The sequence below is a fragment of the Mytilus edulis genome, chromosome 13, assembly GCF_963676685.1.
Source record: "Mytilus edulis chromosome 13, xbMytEdul2.2, whole genome shotgun sequence".
NCBI lineage: Eukaryota > Metazoa > Mollusca > Bivalvia > Mytilida > Mytilidae > Mytilus > Mytilus edulis.
In genome coordinates this window covers 69,213,649-69,240,216 of record NC_092356.1, presented here as the reverse complement: position 1 = coordinate 69,240,216, position 26,568 = coordinate 69,213,649, and the positions used below count along the sequence as shown (strand labels likewise).

The 26,568-nt window shown below is 31.1% G+C and overlaps 1 protein-coding gene across 1 annotated transcript; it reads right to left on the bottom strand.

The window, feature by feature from the left end:
* Positions 1–3,293: 3,293 nt before the first annotated feature.
* On the bottom strand, positions 3,294–7,808 carry LOC139501351 (G-protein coupled receptor 157-like). The gene is made up of 3 exons (XM_071290397.1): positions 7,317–7,808; positions 6,601–6,812; positions 3,294–3,978 (listed from the first exon to the last, which is right to left on the bottom strand). The coding sequence occupies exons 1-3, from the start codon at positions 7,759–7,761 to the stop codon at positions 3,607–3,609; spliced, it is 1,029 nt and encodes a 342-aa protein (XP_071146498.1). The 5' UTR covers positions 7,762–7,808; the 3' UTR covers positions 3,294–3,606.
* Positions 7,809–26,568: the final 18,760 nt, after the last annotated feature.

Here is a 26,568-nt window from a genome sequence, read left to right as displayed (position 1 = left end):
GCCTGTTGTAAAGATTGTTTTGTACTGTAACTACAAACACACATTTGAACCAAATATATTGTAATGTTATAAATTATAGAATGCATTCGATGCAATTAAAGATGATTCACAACATGTACAAACGTCTGAACGTTGCAAGATAGATACAGCAACGTTTAATTATCTTTTAAAAACCCTTACATATTTTATTGTCATTTTATCAAGATACTGAAGTGATAGTTTACTTGATATATTTGGCATTCGGTATTTTTCATTTATGTAAAATTGAGAAAGGAAATGGGGACTGTGTCAAAGCGACAACAGCCCGACCATAGAGCAGTCAACAGCCGAAGGCCACCAATGGGTCTTCAATGTAGCGAGAACTCCTGCACCCGGAGGCGTCCTTCAGCTTGCCTCTTGAAATAAGTATACTAGTTCAGTGATAATGGACGTCATACTAAACTCCGAATTATACACAAGAAACTAAAATTGAAAATTATACAAGACTTACAAATGCCGGATGCTCCTGACTTAGGACAGGCGCAAAATTGTGGCTGGGTTATCCATGTTTGTGAGATCTCAACCCTCCCCCTATACCTCTAGCCAATGAAGAAAAGTAAACGCATAACAATACGCACATCAAAATTCAATTCACGAGAAGTCCGAGTCCGATTTCAGAAGGTGTAACAAAAGAAAATAAACAAAATGACAATAATACATACATAACAACAGACTACTAACAATTAACTGACATGCCAGCTCCAGACCTCAATCAAACTGATTGAAAGATTATGTCTTCATCATATGAATATCAGGTAATATTTAGTATCATACTATCATAAAATATATGAGAAGAACATAATCTGTGTCATGCAACAACTGTTTTTTTTAAATAAATGTGTTAAGTTCCGGTGCAAAGACCCTATAAGTGAATCAATATTAAAGCCAAAGTATGCAATCTTTAATGACCTGACAACAGTATCGTAACTATATCCCTTCATAATAAGTATGTTTAAAGGTTAATGCTGAGATGTTTGTGCTTTGTAAAGAATATTACCATAAAAAATTGGATGTGAAATACCTGAACGTATAAGATGTATGCATGTTGAGTTATATTTACGAATTATTTCCTTGTATTGATGATAAAATTTAGTAAATTTTTTGACTAGTTTGTGATATCGAAAACCCTAGTGTATTAATTTTTCAGTAATACATAAATTTCTCTCTCTAAAATCTAATACATTGTTCCATACACGAGCGAAACGTACAAGTTGAGCTATATAAACACCATAAGATGGTGAAAAGGGAACGTCACCAACTAGAAATGGGTAATTAACGATAGAAAATGAAAAATCATCTCTTTTATCTACATTTTTTGTATTAGGCTTCCCGTTAATGATATAGATATCAAGATCGAGGAAAGGGCAGTGGTCATTATTTGTATTAACTTTATTTAAAGTAAGTTCAACAGGATAAATTTCCTTAGTATACATACTGAATTCCTCATTATTGAGAGCCAATATATCATCCAAATATCTAAAAGTATTGTTAAATTTTTGTATCAAATGTTGTGTCGATGGGTGTTTGCTTATTTTAGTAATAAATATTGTAACTCATAACAATACAAAAACAGGTCCGCAATAAGAGGCGCACAATAAGACCCCGTTGGAATTCCAACAGCTTGACGATATACGGATCTTACAGCTTGATTAAAAAAAACTCTCTAAGGATATCAGGCTGTTAATTTGGTACAACTTAAGAATTTTTCGTCTATATCCGACTCATCATTGACGCAAAAATTCAAAATGTATAATTGTCAAATAAGATACAATACTAACAAGAATTGCAAACACAGAACCACAAAAAGAAGGGCAAAACATGGTTGGGGTAACAGAAACTTGTATACTTATGGAGGTGAGAAAACTTTTGTGTTTAGAACAATTTAATATTTTATAGACACATAGTAAAAATGTATGTAAAGTACTTTCCAGCAAAAGTTTATGTCAAGAAACTGATATTTTTTGTAGGAAATGCCACAATCATTATCTATATATTAAAGTGAGTAGATTGACATAACTATGAACGATAAGCTAACGAAGGTAAAGTTGCATAAAAGAAAAAATGAGACATAAATTCACAAAATGATTATTAACAGATTGATTTAAAATAATACCATGAATACGGTGACACAAGAATCAATCACGACATCTTATTCAGAACTTCACCATTGGCATAATTTAGAACTCTCACGCCTTAAATTTGCTGTTGATAAATTAAAGAATTGTAAAGATAGTAAATTGAGAGTTCTCTCGGTGGATGTTGACCTTAGAATGATCGGACTATTGCTCAATGTCCCTGTCGGTTATATAGCTTATATATCATTTATTCGTATCTGACTGACATATGTTTGATTTTGATCGATCATGATAAAGGTTTATCAAGATTGCTTTGTTAATTTGTAGATTATATTTTAATTATTTTAAGTCTATATGCACCAAAACAGCTGTAAGATAGACTGTTTGAATATAATTTACTGTCGGTGTTATTAGGAACTGTGTGTAGATGCAGTAAATAGCACCTTCATGGCTTTGAGCGTTCCTAATAAAGGTAAATCCAGAAAAGCGCTTCGGACGTATTAAAATTGATAAACGTGTTGTTTTCATTTTTTTAAGAAGGAAAGAACGTCCCTTTGACATATAAAAGATGTGTCCCGAATGTACCTGTGACTATTATCCGTGCTCTAAAGTTCAAGCTCAAAGTCGAACGATCCGGAGGCGTATACACGTGCCATAAACGTGCCTCACACGTATCTGTAGCGAGGTGCAACCTGCTTGTAACGTACGTCGTACGTGTGTGTAGCCAACAAAATACAGAGTACGCTTCACAAAACGCTACAGCTTAATGAAAATTTGTATGCTGCATACAAATTTCCTTGATTTATAGCGTTCACCAAGCGTGTACCTATGCATTTTGACGTTCTTCAAAATTATGCAACACGCATCTAACAATTGTTTATAGTTTTAGCATTCTCTTGCGTGCACATAACGTATACGGTCATTTTCTCTGTACGTCTGTACGCCAATGTATGACGCCAGAAATTATAACATTGACATAGACATATCACCGACGTGAATATTTGTATTGTAAAATATCAGATGCTCGACTCGACTTGGAGCCTTTCTGAACTCGTTCGCTGCGCTGAATCGATCAACGTAGCCTTTAAGGCTTTGAATTTTTTTAAATGTCAAAACTTAATGATACGTACATAATTATTTAGAAGAAGCACAAATAAATACTTTTTGAACGCCCCGGTATTGTAAAATTCTTATTTGTTTTTGTTTCTCTTTTATAAATCGAATTCAAGTTGATCTGTTCCCGATTATAGTGTTATCGACATTACATAACAATGATGAATCCAAATAGGTTAGGTCACATACGATTTTATTTGCTGCAGGTCGTTACAATTTATTATGCTATGATTGTGATCGTTTGAGAAAGTTCAAGATTTTATCTTTGTGTAAACACGTTTTCATTTCATTTGAAATGCATGTTCTTCTTTTCATTTCGGTTTCGGTTTCGAAAGGCATAACATGTCAATGTGTCAATATGTTTAAGCTTTTTTGCTTCTCATAAATCTGGATTTCTTAACAATGGACTATTTTCATTGTCTATATGTTGAATATCATCATGCGTGTTACGTAATGTAGATGCGTTGCCACAAGTTAGATAACGGCTTATTATATAAGAACGAACAGTTCGATCACAAACACAAAATAAAATAAAGTTCCAAAAAGCCTGCGCACAATCACCATATGACTGTAACATAAGAAATGCAATTTCTACATGTCCACTATTAAACTTTGCAATGTCTAGAAAGAATCGCACAGTTCCCCATATTCTAAGACAATACAGAACCAACCAGGTAAAACAAAATAATTCGTCCTCTCTGCGAAGTCCTGCACTGATTTGATTCCATAGAAATTGCCGTCTTCTGTTTTTCTGGAAGTATAAATATTTGATTCTTTTTCTAACTTTTTTTCCTACTGATCAATTATTTAGCATATTTACCTGAGGGTATCTGTATATAGGTATTTAGTCGGATCTTAACATGTACTTCAAACCGGTATTGATAAAAATAAACAAACAGATGTCGAAATGTTCAGGACTTAATTAAATCTGTATTTTGGTAAGATGATGCAAGCATACGATTTGTTTTGGTGTATCAAAAACATTGATGTACGAATATAATTTCATAAATTTGAAACGTTTAAAATGATTACATACCAATATAAAGAACCGTTCGTCAATTTTGAAAAAGACTATACATGAAGTCGAAGTAATTATCTGCTCTTCATATTATATTGATTGGGAATTTAAACAGTTATCTAATGGTAATCACAGAGAGGGACTAGCAAGCAATTTTTTATTGTAGCTTATTTAACGTTAAAACAATGTTGCACTATAAACGAATGTTACTTTTTACAAATATTAGGACTTAGTTAGCTAAATCTACAAATTTTATTAGATATTATGAATTTTTATTACAATAAATTATTATGCTTGATTATTACGCTTTAGCATGGTAGATATGCTGAGGTCGGGTGTATACTATTGCTGAACGTTGTTTTTTTTTATTGTAGAGGCAGTTTGTCTCGCATGTAATTATGTTGGTGCGATCATTCGGGCATTTTTGATTGTTTGGTATTTTTTTAAATAATTGTAAGTAGTGACCATTTTTCTTACTGTTACCCTTATTTCATTTAGTTAAAAAAAACATTTTCACAAACGTTAACATTTTTACAGATTGCTAAAATCTATTAAAATCATTGACAAGATAAGTGGTCCACATCGGAAACCTACAAATGATTTTAAATATATTTAATAACAAAACCAAATAGCTATTTTTAATTCACCCTAAACCTGTTTTTCCAAATTCAGTAGTTTTTTGTTTATTTTTGTTTGTTCATATCAAAATGTGGTATTTTTGTGATAAATGTGCTATATAAGCCGTACATTGACCTATAATGGTTTACTTTTATAAATTGTTATTTGGATGGAGAGTTGTCTCATTTGCACTCACACCACATCTTCCTATATCTATTTACGGCATATTTTGGTTTTCATAGTTATATTTAATCACTAGTTGTCAAGCCTGTTATGGGGCTGTTTATTTCATAAAGTTATATTATATCATTTTTCGAAAACAAAGAATTTTGTTATCTCAGCCATAGATTACCCTAGCCGTATTTGGCAAAATGTTTTGGAATTTTGGATCCTCAATGCTCTTCAACGTTGTACCTGTTTGACTTTATAAATATTGTGATATGAGCGTCACTGATGAGTCTTATGTAGACGAAACGCGCGTCTGGCGTTCTAAATTATAATCCTTGTACCTTTGATAACTTTGATATACATTTATGGTGATCACCATATATGTTCGATAACCTGGAAGTGTTTGGATGAAAATAATGAGATGTGGTATGATACCTTAATTTTGTATTCGTTTTATTTCCGTAAAAAAGACCTCACGTTCTAATGAATCCATGTTAAAAGTACTGCTAAGCTTCAAAAACACAAATTCATTTTTTTTTGCATTATACAGAACTGTTGTTTATTTCTATATGGCTTATAGGATCTTGACATACTATGAATGACTAAACTATTTTATTCAACAAGACTACTTTTTCTGTTTAGTCTGTTTTTTATGATATACATTTGACGTGAAACTGTACTTATGTATCCCGTCATACTTTGAATCACACCATTATTTTATTTATTATTATTACTTTTACTGTTAAATCTGGTTTTTGTTATATCTACTTTACGTGAGGTTGCATTTATGTATGCCGTCATACGACAAAATTATTTTTATGTCTACCTGTGCGAATTTCAAACGCGCAATTTTACACCAGTAATGAAAACCTTCTATCATTTATGGGTAGACTTTACATAGATAAATTCAGCCGTATTTGACGTGAAACTGTACTTATTATGTGTCCCGTCATACTTTGAACCACACCATTATTTTATTTATTATTTTTACTGTAAGTCTGTTTTTTGTTATATCTACTTTACGTGAGTCAGCATTTATGTATGCCGTCATACGACAAAATTATTTTTATGTCTACCTGTGCGAATTTCAAACGCGCAATTTTACACCAGTAATGAAAACCTTCTTTCATTTATGGGTAGACTTTACATAGATAAATTCAGCCGTATAAGAAAAGCAAAATGAGAATGTTAAATTTGATGTATGCCTTTTTGTGCTACTTTGTTACATTTGTTGTTTATGTAGTGATATTAAGATGATAACACAATATTGACTGTTGTACCCCTATTTTTGACATTTTTACTCTTTGAGTATGTTTGTTTTGTTCATGCATCGTTGACAATGTAATGGAATTTGATGCGACTGTCATACAAGTGAGAGGTTTAGCTAGCTATAAAACCAGGTTCAATCCACCATTTTCTACATTAGAAAATGCCTGTACCAAGTCAGGAATATGACAGTTGTTATCCATTCGTTTGATGTGTTTGGACTTTTGATTTTGCCTTTTGATTTTTGATTTTCCTTTTTGAATTTTCCTCGGAGTTCAGTATTTTTGTGTTTTTACTTTTTACATTCAGAAATCCTTTGCCCTTTAGAAGGATATAAAGTATGGCAGTGATGAGATATGTAAGTATTTCCCAGCCTTTCCCCGCTATAATCATCCATATAATTCCGTTGTGATCTTTTGACGATACCGCTAGCCAGCACCACACTCCATTTATTCCTAATAGTGATTCGTTTCGTCCTAAAACGCCCATTGTTAACGCTACAGATGTAATGATTCCTGAAATGTGTATCAAATTAAACACCAATGTGTTTTATTAAAACATTATTCAAGCAGAAAAACAAAGAAAAGAGGCATTAGTTATTAATAGTGTTTACCATAATTTAGAATGTTCATATAGTTAGTTATCAAAGATACAAGGATTATAGTTTAATACGCCAGACGCCCGTTTCGTTCACATAAGACTCATCACTGACGCTCAGATCAAAATAGTTATAAAGTACAATGTTGAAGAGCATTGAGGATCCAAAATTCACAAAAGTTGTGCCAAATACGTCATTCATTATTTGCAATTGATTATAAACGGAGTACCGAGTCTAAGTTATTCATTATCCATTACAAAGTAGAGTGTTCAGATATACTGGAATAAAATTGATATTGCGACCTCATTATCAATCTGCTTTAACCTATATAAAAGAACACCAATGAAAATTGAACATGTTTCTTGATCAGAAATATCTAAATGGTTAACCGTTAAAATGTATATGCCAGAAAAGTACATACCTGGTATTCCCCAAGCTACCACATGCACACATATAAACTTTACGCCAGATAAATCTACAACTCGAGAAAACCAAACGCAGATGAAAAGATAAGTTGCAATGAATGAGGTCCACAGAAATGACGCAATACTCAAAAACGTCGTTATAAAACTTTGAGCTTTACAGAAGTCATCCGATTCGGGAACACCATTACTGCTATTTTGCACACTAATAGAAAACCATCTTACACTTGCCATAAAGTAGCCTAATGCTGATATCATATCTGCTAATGTTAAAGCAATTAACATCAACCGAACAGTATTGCGAGTAGATGGCACAACATAGAATGACCAAATTAATACGAAACCTCCAAATATTAACAACAAAGAACTAATAGTTGTTATAACAGCTGATACGTTGAGTTCTATCGAGTTGAATCTAATTGTATCGTTTGACACCGTTTCCATTTTCGCTTCGGATAATTGTAACGGTAACTAAAATAAACTTTATTCACACGTACATCTTATTCACTACGAATTCACTTAACTGATCAATTGACATGCATTTTTATCTTATCAGAAAAGATATCCTTCAATACGATACTATGCAAAAAGATACAAATAGACAAGTAGCAGTGTTTATTAGTTACTATTAAAGTGTGTGTCACCATTCAAAGGTTACAGGAAACGGACTTCCCTGTTCGATTAAAATATCGTTATTTAAATAAGATATATCCAACAAATTGATTTTTGTGTTTTTGTGCTGTATATTATTCTATATTTTATTTTTAGGTTCTATGTCTCTTCCTTTATGATTGGGTTCTAATAAATAGGATTTGAAATATTGTAAGGCACGTTGAAAAAACCAATATTGTAAGACACGTTGTAAAACAAATATTGTAAGGCACGTTATAAAAACAAATATGGTAAGGCACGTTGTAAAAAAATTATTGTAAGGCACGTTGTAAAACAAACATTTTAAGACACGTTGTAATACAAATATTGTAAGGCACGTTGTAAAACAAATGTTGTAAGGTAAGTTGTAATGCAAATATGGTAAGGCACGTTGTAAATGAAATATTGTAAGACAAGTTGTAAAACAAATATTGTAAAGCACGTTGTCAAACAAATCTTGTAAGACACGTTGTAAAACAAACATTGTAAGGCACGTTTTAAAACAAATATTGTAAGGCACGTTGTAAAACAAATGTTGTAAGGTAAGTTGTAATACAAATATTGTAAGGCACGTTGTAAAACAAATATTGTAAGGCACGTTGTAAAACAAATATTGTAAAGCACGTTGTAATAAAAATATTGTAAGGCACGTTGTAAAATAAATATTATAAGGCACGTTGTAAAACAAATATTGTAAGGCACGGTGTAAAACAAATATTGTAAGGCACATTGTAATACAAATATTGTAAGGCACGTTGTAAAACAATTATTGTAAGGCACGTTGTAAAACTAATATTGTAAGACACGTTGTAATACAAATATTGTAAGCACGTTGTAAAACAAATATTGTAAGACACGGTGTAAAACAAATATTGTAAGGCACGTTGTAAAAACCAATATTGTAAGACACGTTGTAAAACAAATATTGTAAGGCACGTTATAAAAACAAATATGGTAAGGCACGTTGTAAAACAAATATTGTAAGGCACGTTGTAAATGAAATATTGTAAGGCAAGTTGTAAAACAAATATTGTAAAGCACGTTGTAAAACAAATCTTGTAAGACACGTTGTAAAACAAACATTGTAAGGCACGTTGTAAAACAAATATTGTAAGGCACGTTGTAAAACAAATGTTGTAAGGTAAGTTGTAATACAAATATTGTAAGGCAAGTTGTAAAACAAATATTGTAAGGCACGGTGTAAAACAAATATTGTAAGGCACGTAGTAATACAAATATTGTAAGCAACGTTGTAAAACAAATATTGTAAGGCACGTTGTAAATGAAATATTGTAAGGCACGTAGTAATACAAATATTGTAAGGAACGTTGTCAAACAAATATTGGATCAGACTTTGTAAAATAAATATTATAAGGCACGTTGTAAAACAAATATTGTAAAGCACGTTGTAATAAAAATATTGTAGGCACGTTTTAAAACAAATATTGTAAGGCACGTTGTAAAAACCAATATTGTAAGACACGTTTTAAAACAAATATTGTAAGGCACGTTGTAAAAACCAATATGGTAAGGCACGTTGTAAAACAAATATTGTAGGCACGTTTTAAAACAAATATTGTAAGGCACGTTGTAAAAACCAATATTGTAAGACACGTTGTAAAAAAAATATTGTAAGGCACGTTATAAAAACAAATATGGTAAGGCACGTTGTAAAACAAACATTGTAATACTCGTTGTAAAACAAATATTGTAAGGAACGTGGGGAAACAAATATTGTAAGGCACGTTGTAAAACAAATATTGTTAGGCCCGTTGTAAGACAAATATTGTAAGGCACGTTGTTAAACAAATATTGTAAGGCACGTTGTAAAACAAATATTGTAAAGAAAGTTATAAAAACAAATATTGTAAGACACGTTGTAAAATAAATATTGTTAGGCACGTTGTAATACAAATATTGTAAGGCACGTTGTAATACAAATATTGTAATGCACTTTGTAAGACAAATATTGTAAGACACGTTGTAATACCAATATTGTAGAGACGTTGTAAAACAAATATTGTAAGGCGCATTGTAAAACAAATATTGTAAGGAAAGTTGTAAAAACAAATATTGTAAGACACGTTGTAAAACAAATATTGTAAGGCACGTTATACAAACAAATATTGTAAGGCACGTTGTAAAATAAATATTGTAAGGCACGCTGTAAAACAAATATTGCAAGACACCTTGTAAAATCAATATTGTAAGGCACGGTAAAACAAATATTGTAAGGCACGTTGTAAAACAAATATAATCCGACCAATAAAATGTAATCACTATATTGTGAAATAAAAACGTCTTCACACTTTTCTGTCCCGAAGTGTTTTGTTCTATGTTTTATTCTGAGATGAATAAATGTGTCTCTAAAACTCATCTAAATCGTGTGTCCGGAAGTGTATATTTCTTAAATAATAACTGTGGCGTTGATACTTTGTACCAATTATTGGGACATAGAGAATTCTTCCTTGAGGAATAACTATAGGGGTGAAACTTAGTACTCAATATTATATCATAGAGTGCTTTATTCTGTGATAAAAATCATCGCAGTTTGGGTTTGTCATGTTCAGTGTTCAGTGTTTAGTGTTTTGTATTGCCACATGTTTGCAAGATGTATGAACAGATAACTTCATTTTTTAAAATTTCAACATATATTTTTGCATACAGATAAAATCAATTTTAAAGATATTAGGTCACATAATATACGGATCAGACAGGACAATATTCCTGTTTTATATGCATATATATTTATCTTATCTCGAAAATATTCATTGGGATATGATTGGTTAAGTAACTACACGTGCTGACTATATATAATTGATATAGTGTCCTAAACATATGTGGTTGGTTACCATTTAGGTTTTGTAAGGTTTACTCCCCTTTCATAACAAAAAAAAACAAATGGAGACGAAAAAGACGCAGAAGTGTTTCGAAAGTAAATCAGACGAGGAAATCACAGATAGAATACTAAATATAAAGTCAAGCTATACTTTAATGGTTAACAAAAGATGTGCGAACAATCTTTGAGATTTTTTAAGAAGAAAAAACAGAACTGTGTTTTTGAAGTTTGTGGTTGTGTGAGTCCATAAGACATGTATTAAACAACTACCTAAAGTATCTACCTTACAATAAAACATTTAATATGTTGAAGTATACTGAATTCAAAGATAGCAACACCAACTTGCTAGGCCTAGTTGATATTGAACACCATGCAGTCATTGATAAATGTCACCGATATAAACAGTGCATATCCTTATATCTTTCGACAAATTTGCCTAAATGACTCTCACGGAAATTACAATTTGACGTACCACTCTACTTTTGTAGGAGAGGTCAGGAAAACATGCATAACATGACCAAAACAATATTTTCTATTAACACAGGCTGTAAGACACTCTTTTTAAAATATGTAAATAATGTAAATATCATGACAAATAACGAGCTTATAAAAAGACAGAGAATCTGACACAGGAATCCTTTCAGGAGTTATGCCAGAATGACTAGGTGTGTTATCAATTTAAAAAAGGGGTATAAAATGTTACTGATCCTGTAATAAATATCTTGTACAAAGGACAGAAGTATTAAGGAATGTGTATACACAATTTTGTAAACATTTTGTAAACATCATGTTTAAAATCTTACACAATGTATATTTCTTACTGTGCATTAAAACACCTGTTCTCACCATCATGACCATGTACATGTATAACCTATCTTGTGTTAAAAATATTGTACACACCATGTATTAAGTGAACTACCTAAGATAGAAATCAACCTTATGTTAGAGCTCGTATACAATCTTACTTACCATGTATTTTGTAATTCATTCAGGATCGTGTACGAGTAATTAATAGAAAAAACAATAGTCATACATGTACTCCATGACATTAATACAAGAAGGGAAGGATTTATGGATGATTTACAAGATTTCGACCTTACTTACATTGTGCAGACTACTTGTTATGCATATTGTTTTGAAATTATTATATTTACACTTTAGCAGGGTAGAGATGTTGAGGGCGGGTATATAATAACTATTGTTAGACGTTTTCCTTTTTCGGGGCAGCTTGTCTTGCATGTTAATGTATCAGTGAGTTATTTCGAGTATTTTCCATTGGTTGGTATCTTTGACATACGTAAATCAAATTTAAAAAGCAACGAATAAGGTTGTTTGATTTGATATATTCCTTTATGTGTTTCTTTGTTTAATATTTGTTTGTTTTTATTGTAATTTAGAAACTGTTGGTACTTGTACATCCTGTCGTGTTATTGTTTATGATATTCTCGTATTCTTTTCTTTCATTTTTGCTGATGTGGGTTGTCTATATGCCTTTTAGTGTTACAGCGGTACATATGGCGTGGCTCTAGATCTGTACATATAGATCCCGTTAGTATGATATTGTAAAACATGTGTGTGTGGTTGTCTTTTATTTTGTCATTTTCTGTATAACTTTTGTGTTTCTTTGATACATATATATGACGTGGCTTTATATTTAACATCCCATCGTTATGTTTTTGAACTATGGTAAATATGTGTATTTTTGTCATTAAGATTCACTGGCGTGCAATTTTTACCTTTTTGTGTCTATTTGTTCTGTTGCGCATCGTTGTCCGTATGGCGGAATTTGGCGTAGTTCTGTACTTATACACCCCGTTATAGTTCTATAGTGAAACATTTTGTGTATGCTTGTCTTTTATTTTTGGTGGGATGCTTGGTCTGTGTGCCATTTTTTCTTGTTGTGTCTATTTGGTTTTTTCGCACATCGTTGTCGTTGTGGTGGGATTTGATGCGACTGTCATACAAGTTAGGGATTCAGCTGGCCATAAAATTAGGTTCAATTAACCGTTGTCTACATTCGAAAACGCCTGTACCAAATCAATTATGTGTCAGTTGTTATCAATTCGTTTGGTGTGTTTTAGCTTTTTGGTTTTCAATTTGATTAGGGACTTTCCGTTTTAATTTCCTCGGAGTTTAGTTCTTTAAAATTTGTGATTTTACTTTTTACATACTGTTACCTCGTATTGCATTTAGTTAAAAAAAAACAACATTTACAGATTAAACAATAGATCAACTCTGCTAAACTAATTGACATGATAGTCATATTTTAAACCTCCAAATAATTATATTCAAAGTTCATGCTACAAAACCAGACAAATCTACAACTCGGAAAACCAAACGCAGATTAAAAGGTAAACTGCAATAAATGATGTCCACAGAAAAGAAGCAATACTCGAAAATGTCGTAGTGAAACATTGAGCCTTACAGAAAATATCCGATTCGGAATCACAAGTGCTGCCAGTCTGCATTCCAATCGAATGCCATCTTATAGTCGCCATTAAGTAGCATGCTGCAGTCAATATATCTGCTTAAGGATGTACTTAGGTGAGGTTAGGTGAAAATTAATAAATTAAGAAGTTAAAATTGATACTATAAGCCGGTAGAGCATCAATTAAGGATAAAAATAAGCTAAAAATATTGATAGGTCATGGACCTCCTTTTCGAGATATTTGAGATTTAAAATATGGCGGGAAAAGGCTGACTCAGACTTTTACCTCATATTTGCATTGGTATTATTAGCTCTCAAAACAAAATAAAGAAAATTAAGAATCTTCTAAAATTTTGGTAAATGACCTTTCATGAGCTATTAAGTCTTGTATAAAAAAATAAATGGGTGTTATTGGGCAAAATATTTTACATTGTATTGTATGGAAAAACACCAGGGAGTCTGAACATTTGACACAAATTCCAAAACCTCACCTAAGTACATCCTTAAGTTAGAGCTATTAACATTAAACGGACAGTATTACGTGTAGATGGAACAACATAATATGACCATATTAATACCAATCCTCCAAGTATTGACAACAAACAACTAATGGTTGTAATAACAGCTGATATGTTGAGTTGTCCTGTGTTAAATTTAATTGTATCGTAAGACACCGTTTCCATTTTCACTTTGAATAATTATCAATGGTACCTAAAATAAACTATACACGTACATCTTTTTTTACAACGAATTCACTTAACTGATCAAATGACATGCATTTTTTTAAATTTTATCAGAACAGATACTATTTAATACGATTACATTCAAATATGATACAAATAGACATGAAATACAATTTATTGGCTACTATTGAAGAGTGTCACCATTCAAAGATTACATTTTTGGACTTCCCATGTACGATGTGATACCCTTTTGCCAAAGGTTTGAAACAAAAAAAAAAAAAAAAAAAAAAAAAAGAAAAACCAAATAACAGAATATAAAAGAGAAAATTAAAGATTATCAACATGCATCCTACCAGTAACCGGGTTTAATATCAGATGCCTGACTAAAAGAAAAATAGTTAATGATTAGTAAATGAATAACAAAAAAGAAACCTTTCATCTTAGTCAGCCAGAGGCCATGATGGCCGCGTGGACTTACAAGTTCAACTGACGTTGTGTCTTTCGAAACATGAACCATTACATGTGCGTTCGATTTCGATCTTTATTTACTAACAATTATAATATTAATATGCTGTTATTTTATTTTTGGCGTTGAAATGTATCACAGAATACTTCGATCGATTTCTTTAATCGACGATACTAAATCAAATCAATATTTTATGTGCCAAGAAATAAACCATTTTGATATTTTTGCCATACGTGACATGATTATCAATATAATGAGTTTTATTTATTTTTGCTGTACTTTTGAATGATAATGTTTCTTTGACATCCGATTATGTGTTTAATTAAGATCAAGAAGGCGTGTCTTGTTTTCTAAGAGTACACATACTTTATAAACAGCAACAACATTTTTTATTTACACGACAGCTGCGACATGATTTAGTGTGACTGCAAACGAAACATCAATTCAATAACTAACCGTGTTTAGTTTATAGATGGGTATTTATTAATTATAATAACTTAATCAATGGGTTTTATGTCTTTCATTTGGATTTTAATGTTTAACATTATTTTGAACTAAGCTTGCGGCTATTTGGAGGTTTAAAATGATAGAAAGCACCTGGCCTTTCATTTAAAATAGTTTCAAGAGATTTAACTTTCTCGAACTTATGACGGTTATCCTCACGTTCTCAATTGCATTAATCAAATTACAGTTCGATCGAGTTTTTATAGAATCTAATCTTTTTTGTTTCGTCTAAATTTGTATGTGATGTTCACTTTCAACCTAAATTCTGCGTGACAAAGAGTGTCTAATCTTTTCTATCTAGATTGAAATAATAAATTGATACAGCAGTTTATTTAATCCTCTAAACTTCTCAAATTACATTATATTTACTGCTACCACTACTTGTTATAGTAACAATAATGATAATTAAAGTACCCTACTATTATTTGTTCTTTTTTTGTTGATCCTATTCTTTTCATTTCTGTAATTTGTGGTTGCTTTTTCTTTACATTTGACCATTATTCTGTGTAAACTCAAAGCAGAGGTTTGTCATTTCTTTGTTCCTTAATTGTTTATGACATGTTTGGCTATTCTTTTTATTAGCAAATCGATATTCGTTATTCCTTAAAGTTTTCTTTTTGCCTTATTGGTACACTTTATTTTGGATTTTTTGTCTATTGTCCTGTATTAATATAATGTAATATATGCATATACTCCTATTCACGATAACCATCTCATAAAATGGTGGGTGGGTGGGTTCACATAATAACGAATGCTGCTACGTTGAACTATAGGAAAACTTCGAATAACTTTAATTTATCAAACTTAATTTCTCTAACTAACCCCTTAAGTAATACCTATTCATGCTTTTCTCGAAAATCATGAGGGCATATAACCGTAAAATAGGCAATACGGGTATATGCCATCCAATCAAATTGAACATAAACACAAACCATGTGTTTGATATAAACACACACACGTGTTTATAGTAAATAATCACTTGACCGTTATAAAGTCATTTGACCAATAACTTTAATAAATATATTAATAAAATAGTAACTTTTTAGATAAAATTTCACAAATCTTGACACCCTCCTCCTATCCCTGATCTGCACTTGTAGCCACGTTTGGGTCAAAGGTAAATGTGAACTATTGACATGACCACTTGGCATCTATCGTTGTCTGAATCTTTCTTTAGTTTAAACAAGAACTTTAACCAAACTGATAAACGGGTCATTTTAGAAAAAAAAATAATGTCGAATTTTCAGTTCACCTTTGCTTTATCTTTCATGGTTAATGACAAACGTATTTATTACTGTTTAAAAATAAGATCGGAGCATTTATGATTCTTAAAATTGAAAACAAGACATGAATAAGAATGAATATAATTTTATTTTCAAAAACTGTCTGCATGAACATTGCTACATCGGCAAACAAACATCAACATTTGAATTCCCAGTTTCCTTAACAGCACATTTCAATTGGATTTAATGTCAAATGCATACACACAATTAACATTATATATAAAGCCAGATATGTAGTTTTCATGATTTGTTTTCTATACATAATTATGATGTCAGCACACATAGAAAAAGAAATGTAAAATGTGTTTATGACAGGTTATAACGTTATAAAGGTGAATAACTAAACAGAATAGTAATGATAATGCCGCACAAGTTCGTGCTAGATCTGAGTTTCATGGTAATTAGCATTACATTTTGTTGATTGCCTTGTAAAGTGACAGAGTATGTTGTGATATGATATTGTAAGAAAAAAAAATTAAAGTCGGTCAAATAATATATTTATAAGTAAGTTGATGGATTATTTAGGCTTGAATTTAGCAAGGATTGAACTGACTTTCTCAAGTAAAGTAGGCTGTTCTTTGATCTTGACTTACACATTATGGATATTAATCATTTTAATTTCTAGGATTACTACCGCTTTTTCTCTCTTTAACAATGGAATTAATTTTGCGATCTATGGCTGCTTTATGTGATTTAAGATCAGAATTAACAGATATGGTATAATAATATAAATTGCTTTAACATTTACAGAAATTATTTCCTACACGAATCTTTTACTGTTTGTTTATTTTTGCAATCATATGTTAAAATAGTTTAAAAAAAAGGCACCTATATATTTTTCTGTTTCGTCTATCGTTTGTGATAAATCCCGTCAGCTATAATTTATCAAAAAAGTGACAAAGTGTCGGGTATTAATCAGTGTCAAAGCAGTCAAATTCACTTATAACCTATCCATATAATTATGTAAAAGAGGGACAAAAGATACCAGATGGACAGTCAAACTCATAAATCGACAATAAGCTGACAACGCCATGGCAAAAAAATGAAAAGAACAAACAGACAAACAATAGTACACATAACACAACCTAGAGAACTTAAAAATAAGCAACACGGAACCCCAAAAAAATAAAGGGTGATCGGATGTGCCCCGGAAGGGTAAGCACATCTGGCACCGTAGTGTTGATTATGAGATAACTAATCCGGTAAATATTCTAATTCAATAGGTTACATTTATGAAAGGGAAGGGGACTGTAGTTACGACGTAAGGAGCATAATCCGATATCATTTGTGAAGCGGTTATTCCAATACGGTCAACCAACTCGGGATGGCGTCCATAAAATTTACGAAGAGATGATTTCAACTTCACTATTTGGAATTCTTGATTTAATAGCTTCTTTGTGAGCAACAACCCTGTATCAAGAAAATCATGATAGGAAATGCAAGCACGGGAATATCGTATCGTGAATAGCGAAATAGATACATGATGTCCTTGCAGTTATTGTTCAATAAACACATATGTAATCTTAGACTTTTGAGATCCCAAAATGACTGATGTCATGAAAGTGTATAGTTAAGTTAACTTCATATTTGACTTTGACATTTTTATTGGAGCGCTACTGATAATTAGATGCAAGACACTGATTAAAAATAACGAATTATACAAATATTAAATAATACATTGAATTAGTAAAGAAAAGACATGTGTACTAAATCAGGGACAACAACAGTTTATTTATGTTCAACTTCAACAATCGCAAGAGCATTTTCGACGAGAGAACCATACCCATCCACGTTTTGATTTAAAGAAATGCTTGCAAACACACTCTGTAGGTCGTCTTTAACTTTCCACGACTATTTGCATTTAAAAATGTCAGCGAAATATTAGATAATGACTCTGAAGATCGTAAAAATAAAAATCGCATTTGGGTCTAAAATGACAAAATCGTAATAATAAATGCACGGAAGTATTTCTGAATTAGTAGTTGAAATAAGTTAAAAGAATATTGAATATTGGCAATGTCCTTGAACAACACATCAAATAATCTGCTTTTTTCAAACGCTGAAACTGAAAATAGTTGTGTTGATGAAAATTATCATGACGTAAATATATTTGTTTTGTTATTATTCACGTAAAATATGCTGCTAAAACTAACTTTTGCTCATATCAGTACTCGTTTCATGATTGATAAGTCTGAGATTAAAACAGTTGATGATAAAAGGCTGTCATACCGAAATCTTTTCTAATAACATACGGTAATGTTAAGATACATTAAGCTACTCAAGAAATGAAGGGTTTTGATCACAGTACAGTTAATGGTTTAACTCAATGTTGTTGTGTGGAAGGTAACTACTCGTTTCTATTAAGATAATTTAAACGTAAAGCTAACAACAATATAGGCAAAACATGTGAGTTCGTGGTCTACTGGTTTGAAGAAAGATGTCTTCAGTGCTGCAGGTTCTGAGTTCGATTCTCACATGGGGTGCTAATACCATCAGAAGGTTGATTTTCACCCTCTCACACACATCTCTGGTACCCAGACCGGAGTTTAAATTAAAATTGGTACTTTAGGGCATCAGTTGGTATCAGTTGCTCCCTGACCTGGAGACAAATCTGCTGAAGTCTCTTGTCTGTTCCCGGATGGTTTTCCCCGAGTTCTTCGGCTTTCTACATCATGATTACAGATTCTGTCCTGTGTCCTAACACTCCCTCGGGTTGGGTGAGGATTGTCCATGTAAATATTAAAAAAAACCTGTAAATACGTAAGTGATACATCTCGATTTTTCTCGATAGGGAGTGTACACGAATGCAACTGTATCCTCTCAGCTCTCGTGGGTTGCTCCGCAAACGGAGGGATCTACGTGCATATAAACATTAGCCAAAGCGAAAAACAAGAATACAAATCTTTTTCATATATATATATATATATATAGTACAATAACACAATAACGGGATGTATAAGTACTGAGCCACGACAAATAGAGCTATTAAACCAATTCAATCCACCATTTTCTACATTTGAAAATGCCTGTACCAAGTCAGGAATATGACAGTTGTTGTCTTTTCGTTTTTGAAGTGTTTTTTTTTTGTAATAATTTTATTTTTGATGATGAAACATGTGATATTACATACTACAGTATTCGATACACATTTTACAAATAAAGTAATACTTGATAAATCAATTATGTCATATGGATATAATAAGATATATATATAAATATTACAAAAATGTTTTGTTAATTAATCAAATAAATTAAATAAAAGCTGCTTCTAACATATGCCATTTCTGATCCATTTTTACTTTTTGTACAGGGGTTAAGAAACATACAGAGTATTTTTCTATATTAATCCAATATTTTAAATATTCTACCCCACCATATTCTGTTGGGGATATGTTCTTACATCTACATTTGTATATATAATATTTGAATAACAACAAAATATTGTTAACTGTTTTACTGTTAACAAAATCCTCAGACACACCTAACATGACTTCTTTTGCACTGAAAGGCAGGAGAATGCCATAATTTTTAATCCAATCTATAACGGATAGCCAGAAGTTTTGTGATACATTACATTCCCAAAAAATGTGAAAAATATTTTCTTTAAATTCTGAACAAAAATTACAAAGTTCAGTTTCTTTTAATTTACATTTCAATAAAAATGAATTACATGGTAGAATCCTATGAACAATCTTAAGTTGAAAGTTTTGCAAAAAAGAGTTTCTGGTTATAATGAAGGGCATGGAATAAATAGCATTCCAATCTTCAATCTGCATATTTAAATCTCTTTCCTATTTTTCACGGGAAGATAAAGATAATACTTTATTATCCTCCAAAAATAATGTATAGAAAAATTTACAAGATTTTGGTTCCTTTTTAACTTTATCTATTAATTTATTTTAAATAATTTCCAGTTTTGAACTACCTTCTACTATACTTTTCCATCTCTTTGGAATCGCACTTAAAATACGATAAAATTCTACAAAATTAGTATTTATATCATACTTTTTTTTAAATTCATCATATGAAAATAATGTATTATTATCTGACATCAGATCATTGATGAAGAATATACTATTTTCAACATATTTGAACCTCAAAATCATCTTTCCATCCATTTTGATGTTCGGATTCAGCCATATGAACTGGGTAAAATTTTCAGTATTGTTTTCAGCTTGAAGCTTATTTTTTAACTTGGAAAAATTTACCAGGATATCATGCCAAAATGGATTAACTTTTTCTGCTAAATAAAGTACACCTTCTTGACTTAAGTGTAAAATCTTTTCCCCCCAAAATTTTTGTATACAACTAAGTAGCAAGACTTTCCAAGGAGAGTAATTTTGGGGATCTAATAATTTATACAGCCAAGACATTTTTACACCATAGCAAAAATAATAAATATTAGGCATCTTAAGACCACCATCACAGTGTTCGGACATTATCACTGCCCTTTTCACTTTATCAGGTTTTCCTTTCTATAAGAAGTTAAAAAATATATTCTGAATCTCCCTCAAAACCTTTTTATTCATATGAAGGAAACTAAAATCCCTTCCAGGCAACAACTGCAAATTATAACTCCTGGTTTTTTACATCAGTTCAAAATGGCGAAACTATTACTTTTTTAAATGTTGCACTTATTGCGTTTTTCATATCCACTATACCATATTGTGTCTTACATACTACCCGAAAATTTTGTATTTTGCCACTTTCTCTCCATCTTCCTGAACATGCATGAAATATTTGCCAATGGATGTTTCAGTAACCAACAACCAATCAGTCTCTCCAGGAATTGTACTTCTGAATTTTACCCAAATTTTAATGAATGCAATCAACATATCAATGTTACCCAATTTTCTTAAATAATGAAAATACAAAGGTATGATTAAATATAATTTATTATTACTAGACAAACAGTAAAGTTTAAAAAAATCTGTTTTGTATCTATACGTTGCTAAATCAGATCTAGAATGAAAATTATAAAGTCTATTCATGATGATGAATTTATCCCGTTTGCATAATATCATTACAGTTTATGTAGAAATATTAAAGCTCTGTATGAAGGCATTGATAATTCATTTCATACAGCTATTTTTCTAGTTATGTATTCCAACATGGTTTTTATTCACAAGAGTTTTCCTTTTGTTTTCTGCTACACTTTGTTTTGTCACTATTTCTGGTTCCGTCTTATGTTAAATCCTTTATCCAGTTTAGCATATCTTCATAAAAGTTATTTCACTGACTCTGTAATAAAGTAATGAATAAAAAGAGTACTCAATGTATGTATATTTTGAAAATGTTAAATCCTCCTAAAAAATCAAAAAAATCAAAAAATACAATGTAATTGTTTCTGGTGTCCTGGCACTATACATTTTTGTACAATAGTTAGAAAAATACTTTTTTTAAACAATTTTCCCTAGCCTATACAAACCAAGGCAAAAAGCATAGTGCATGCTTTACCATAATAGCTAGACTTCACCAAGCTAGGTAGGTTAAGCAGGACACTTGAGTGTAGAAATAGTTACAGGAAACTTTGTCAAAAAAATTTCTAAGTATCAGGAAATAAATAAAACTAGTTGAAAAATAAATACATAGTCAAAACTAAAAACACTAGCATTAAACATGTTAAAGGTAGTATTAAACATGTTATGCATATATATCTGTGAAATTCGAATCCGATGTAGTATAAAGGATGGCTATTATGTTAACTTACTTTCTTAAAGTTATTCATTCTGGGCTATCAAATGGTAGAATGCATTTTTTCCCATCTCCATTCCCATGCATTTTCTAGCAAGGATGTTGTCAATAATTCTTATTATTCCTAGTTCTCTTTTTTTTTCCTTTTGCACATTGAGTTATTTTGTCTTCTGTAGTACTCAAATACCTGACCTATAAATTTATATTAAAATGTAAAACAGCTACTTCAAGTAATTCAGACACTAATTTATAGTCTTTTTCTTTTAAAAATATTCGTCTGTGTGGTATATTTTTTTACCGCACCTCCCGGTTTTGTTTTGCAAAAGTTTTGCCGAGGACAAAAAAACTAAATTCAGCCGAGTCCGTATAATTATATGCAAATAACAACATATTCTTGCAATGAATTTAGATAAGATTTTTAAATAAGATAAAAAAAAAATACTCTATTTGATATCTTATACACTGTTATACATGCAAGTGTGTATATGATCAGGTTTTCACAAATATATCGTATATGTTTGCATGCGATTTAGAAATACAATAAAACTAACAAATTCATTTATATTTCATTGAAGTAGAAATCATTATACCACATTTCTGAAACATTATGGAATAAGGTACATCTTAAGACAAATTTTTCCATTAACTTCAGTAATGGTCATAAACGTTATCGTTATCATGGATATAGATTTTAGAAAAAAAACTATTAAAATATTGGTAATTTACAATTTGTTTGAAGATACTAATGTTCATTGGCAAATATTTCATTATGATTAATAGGATTGAAATGATTTAAAATCAAGAAAATATTTCTCCCGAAACGTATAAACTTCAAGATCAACATTATAAAATCATCGGATAGAAATTGATATATGTTTTAATTTTTAACAACATCCCTCAGATTAAAAAAATACATATTGTAATTGTCATTATTTATCGTATATATACATCAGATTTTTTAAAGTTACAACTTACATGTTACTTTCTTTCTCTTTGAACCTCAGATGGTATGATTTTCTCTTTTGTTTTCTTCGTTTTACTGCTTTCTTACAAATACACAACAGGAAATAACCACAAAAGTGACCATCCAATTACATTCAGATTTCTTATAAACTTAATTACCATAGCAGCTGTCTTTGAAATTTGTCGAACATATGGTCAACCTTATCAGAATAAGCTTGAATAACAGATTGGCTGTAGCAAACTTCACTCTGCATATAATTGCTAAATCATTATGTTTCACAAATTTTAATGAATAAAGTTATTATAAATAATGATTGCAATAAATTTAAACTTTTAACCAGGCAATCTATGTTTACGATATACATTCTTTTTATTACAGTAATGATATTCCAGTATAAATTTTATCTGGCTTATATATATATATATAGTATAATATATGATCAACGTTGGCCCAGCATTGGCCCAACATAGAGTTGTAAATGTAATTTCAGTTGAACACTTTCGGTATAACATTAACTTTTCATAAAGCATGCAGCAATCGAAATTATCCGCCTCCCAAGAGAAATAAAGCGTAAAATTTTTCATAATCAATTTTTATAAACAAAATTTCATATCGGCCCTATGTTGCTACTAACATAATGCCAACATTTGCCCGATTTTTCATAACCAACATGAGATAATGATACGGATTTACAACAACAGACCAACGTTGGTCCAATGTTGTGCAGCCAATCCCAACTTGCGACCAACGTACCGACAATTTGCCAACGTTGGGCCAATGTTGTACAGCTAACATAAACTTGCGACCAACGGAACGACAATTTGCCAACGTTGGGCCAATGTTGTGCAGCCAACACCAACGGTCGACCAACGGGCCGACAATTTGCCAACGTTGGCCCACTGTTAGTCTGTTGACTGGGTACCAGGTGATTTAGAGTTCTTCATATGTTTAAGAGAAGATAGACATTCCTGTACTGATACAGGTCCTTCGCATGATTCCACCTCTTCCTCAATAGTTTTTGAAGGGTTTTGTCTTTTGATTTTGCCTTGTGATTAGGGACTTTCCATTGAATTTTTCTTGGAGTTCTGTCTTTTTGTGATTTACCTTTTGGAATATAGTTGATACAGTTGTCTCATTGGTACTCATACCACATTTTCTAATAACTACAACAAACAAACAATACAATACAAATAAAACATTACCACGCTATTAAGTTTCGGACAGAACGTTTGTCAATCAAATCGTTAATTGTTGTAGTTGAGTGTGCCGATTCTTTTCCATTCCTAATATACAAAGAACATTTCATAGAAAACAAGGAAAACAGAAACAAATTAAAAACCAATTGTTCAGAGAACAATTGAAGGTCTTTCCACTAGTAAAGGTCTATTTTGATATTGAAATATGAAAAATCAGTTTAAAATGTTAGTTCCTATGGTTTTATAATGTATTCATATGAATTTAAAGCAAAGGTCAAAATCTAGAACGTCCTTTTAACCTATGACCTTGACCTAAATTTCAAGGTCACAAACCAAGGACCTTAAATCATAAGACCCTAGGTCTTTAATATGTTTGGTTAATGAGTAATATCACTTTACGCGTAATTCTAAATGTAAGATGGACAAAAACTCCAATTTATTGTATGCACACCCTTTCAACCAAAATATACAAGTAAGGAAATGTCGCAACTAACAATTTAGGAAAAAATATTTGTCGATATGTCATACAGTATTTGAAAATAAGTGGTAATAAGCCAAAATCAAATTTTAGAATATGACCTTGACCTTTGACCTTGACCTTATTTTCATTTTTGTTGACCAAGGATCTCAAATCAAGAGACCCTAGGTCTCTATCACTTATGGTTTACCAGTTAGAAACGCATATCACCTATATCAAATACATAAGGGGGAATAACTCTCAAATGGAGTCTCTGGATAGCTTCGGTCAAAATTAAAATCCTAATCCTGAAGATGTAACGAGCAATTTGGTAAAATAATTTTGTCGTAATCTTTTACGGTTGCAAAGGAGTAGTGGCCACAAAAAAAAACAATGTTTGGGGAGATAACTCTTACAACGTAAAGTATTTGGTTACGCCGTTGTCATTATTAAAAGCGTATAAACTTTATGATATCATATTCCAAATATCTAATCAACATCTTTTGAAACATCAATATTACCCAAGAAAAAAATTAGGCGGAAGAAAAAAAAAATAATAATAATTTAAAACCAATTGTTCAGAGAACAATTGTAGGTCTTTCCACTAATAAAGATATATTTTGATATTGGAATATGAAAAATCAGTTTAAAATGTTAGTTCCTATGGCTTTATGATGTATTTATATGAATTCAAAGCAAAGATCAAAATCTAGAACCTTGACCTCAATTTCAAGGTCACAAACCAAGGACCTGAAATCAAAAGACCCTAGGTCTTTAATATGTTTGGTTAATGAGTAATATCACTTTACGCGTAATTCTAAATGGAAGATGGGCAAAAACTCCCATTTATTGTCTGCACACCCTTTCAACCAAAATATACAAGTAAGGACATGTCGCAACTAACAATTTATGAAAAATTATTTGTCGATATGTCATAAGGTATTTGAAAATAAATGAAAATAAGCCAAAATCAAAATTTTGAATATGACCTTGACCTTTGACCTTGACATCATTTTAATTTTTTTGGACCAAGGACCTCAAATCTAAAGACCCTATGTCTTTATCACTTATGGTTTATCATTTAGAAATGCATATCACTTAATTAAATGGAAAAGGGGGAATAACTCTCATATGGAGTCTCCGTAAAGCTTCGGTCCAAATGAATAACCTAATCCTGAAGATGTAACAAGCAATTTGGTAAAATAAATTTGTCGTAATCTTTAACGGTTGCGAAGGAGTAGTGGCCACAAGAAAAACAGTGTTTGGGGAGATAACTCTTACAACGTAAAGTATTTTGTGACGCAGTTGTAAATTTTTAAAGCGTCTAAACTATACGATGTCATATTCCAAATATCTAAGCGACATCTTTTGAAACATCAATACTACGCAAGAAAATAATTAGGCGGAAGAAAAAAAAATTATAATAACCAGAACAAAACCTATAGTTCTTTCCACGGAAAGGTGGAAAGACCTAATTATCAGAACAAAACCTATAGGTCTTTCCACGGAAAGGTGGAAAGACCTAATAATAATAATCAGAATAAAACCTATAGGTCTTTCCACGGAAAGGTGGATAGATCTAATAATAATCAGAACAAAATCAATAGGTCTTTCCACGGGAAGGTGGAAAGACCTAAATATACAAATTTAAAAAGCAATATTATTTGGCCAAATTTACAAAAATAGTTTATTTCTTTTCTCAATCATAACAATGTTGATAAATCAAAAAGGCGTTTTCTGCTTAAATAAAAAAAATATATTTTGGTGATAATATTAATTATTATTCATATAAAATGCTGCAATATTGGTATCTCGCATTAGTCATATTCAAAACCAGTATTTAAGACATATTCGGAACGTATGCATACACTTTGGGTATACATGCATTATGAAATATCTAGTTCTGCGTTGCAGTGCTTATATAACATATAATTCATTGATATTTAAATATCTTAAAGTCAATTAAGATATAAAATTCTGATAATAGGTATTATTAATAATTAATGACTGTTTGATATACTTACGTTTAACATGAAGAACATACTTGTTATTGAGTACTATATCATATAATCCAAAATGGACAAAT

Bases quoted from the DNA above. Each gene is read 5' to 3' on its own strand.
- LOC139501351 (XM_071290397.1), bottom strand. From the start codon at position 7,761: ATGGAAACGGTGTCAAACGATACAATTAGATTCAACTCGATAGAACTC. The intron at 6,813-7,316 runs GTATGTACTTTT...TACACATTTCAG, and splicing joins GGTAGCTTGGGGAATACCAG to GAATCATTACATCTGTAGCG. The intron at 3,979-6,600 runs GTAAAAAGTAAA...TTATACTTCCAG, and splicing joins AGGGCAAAGGATTTCTGAAT to AAAAACAGAAGACGGCAATT.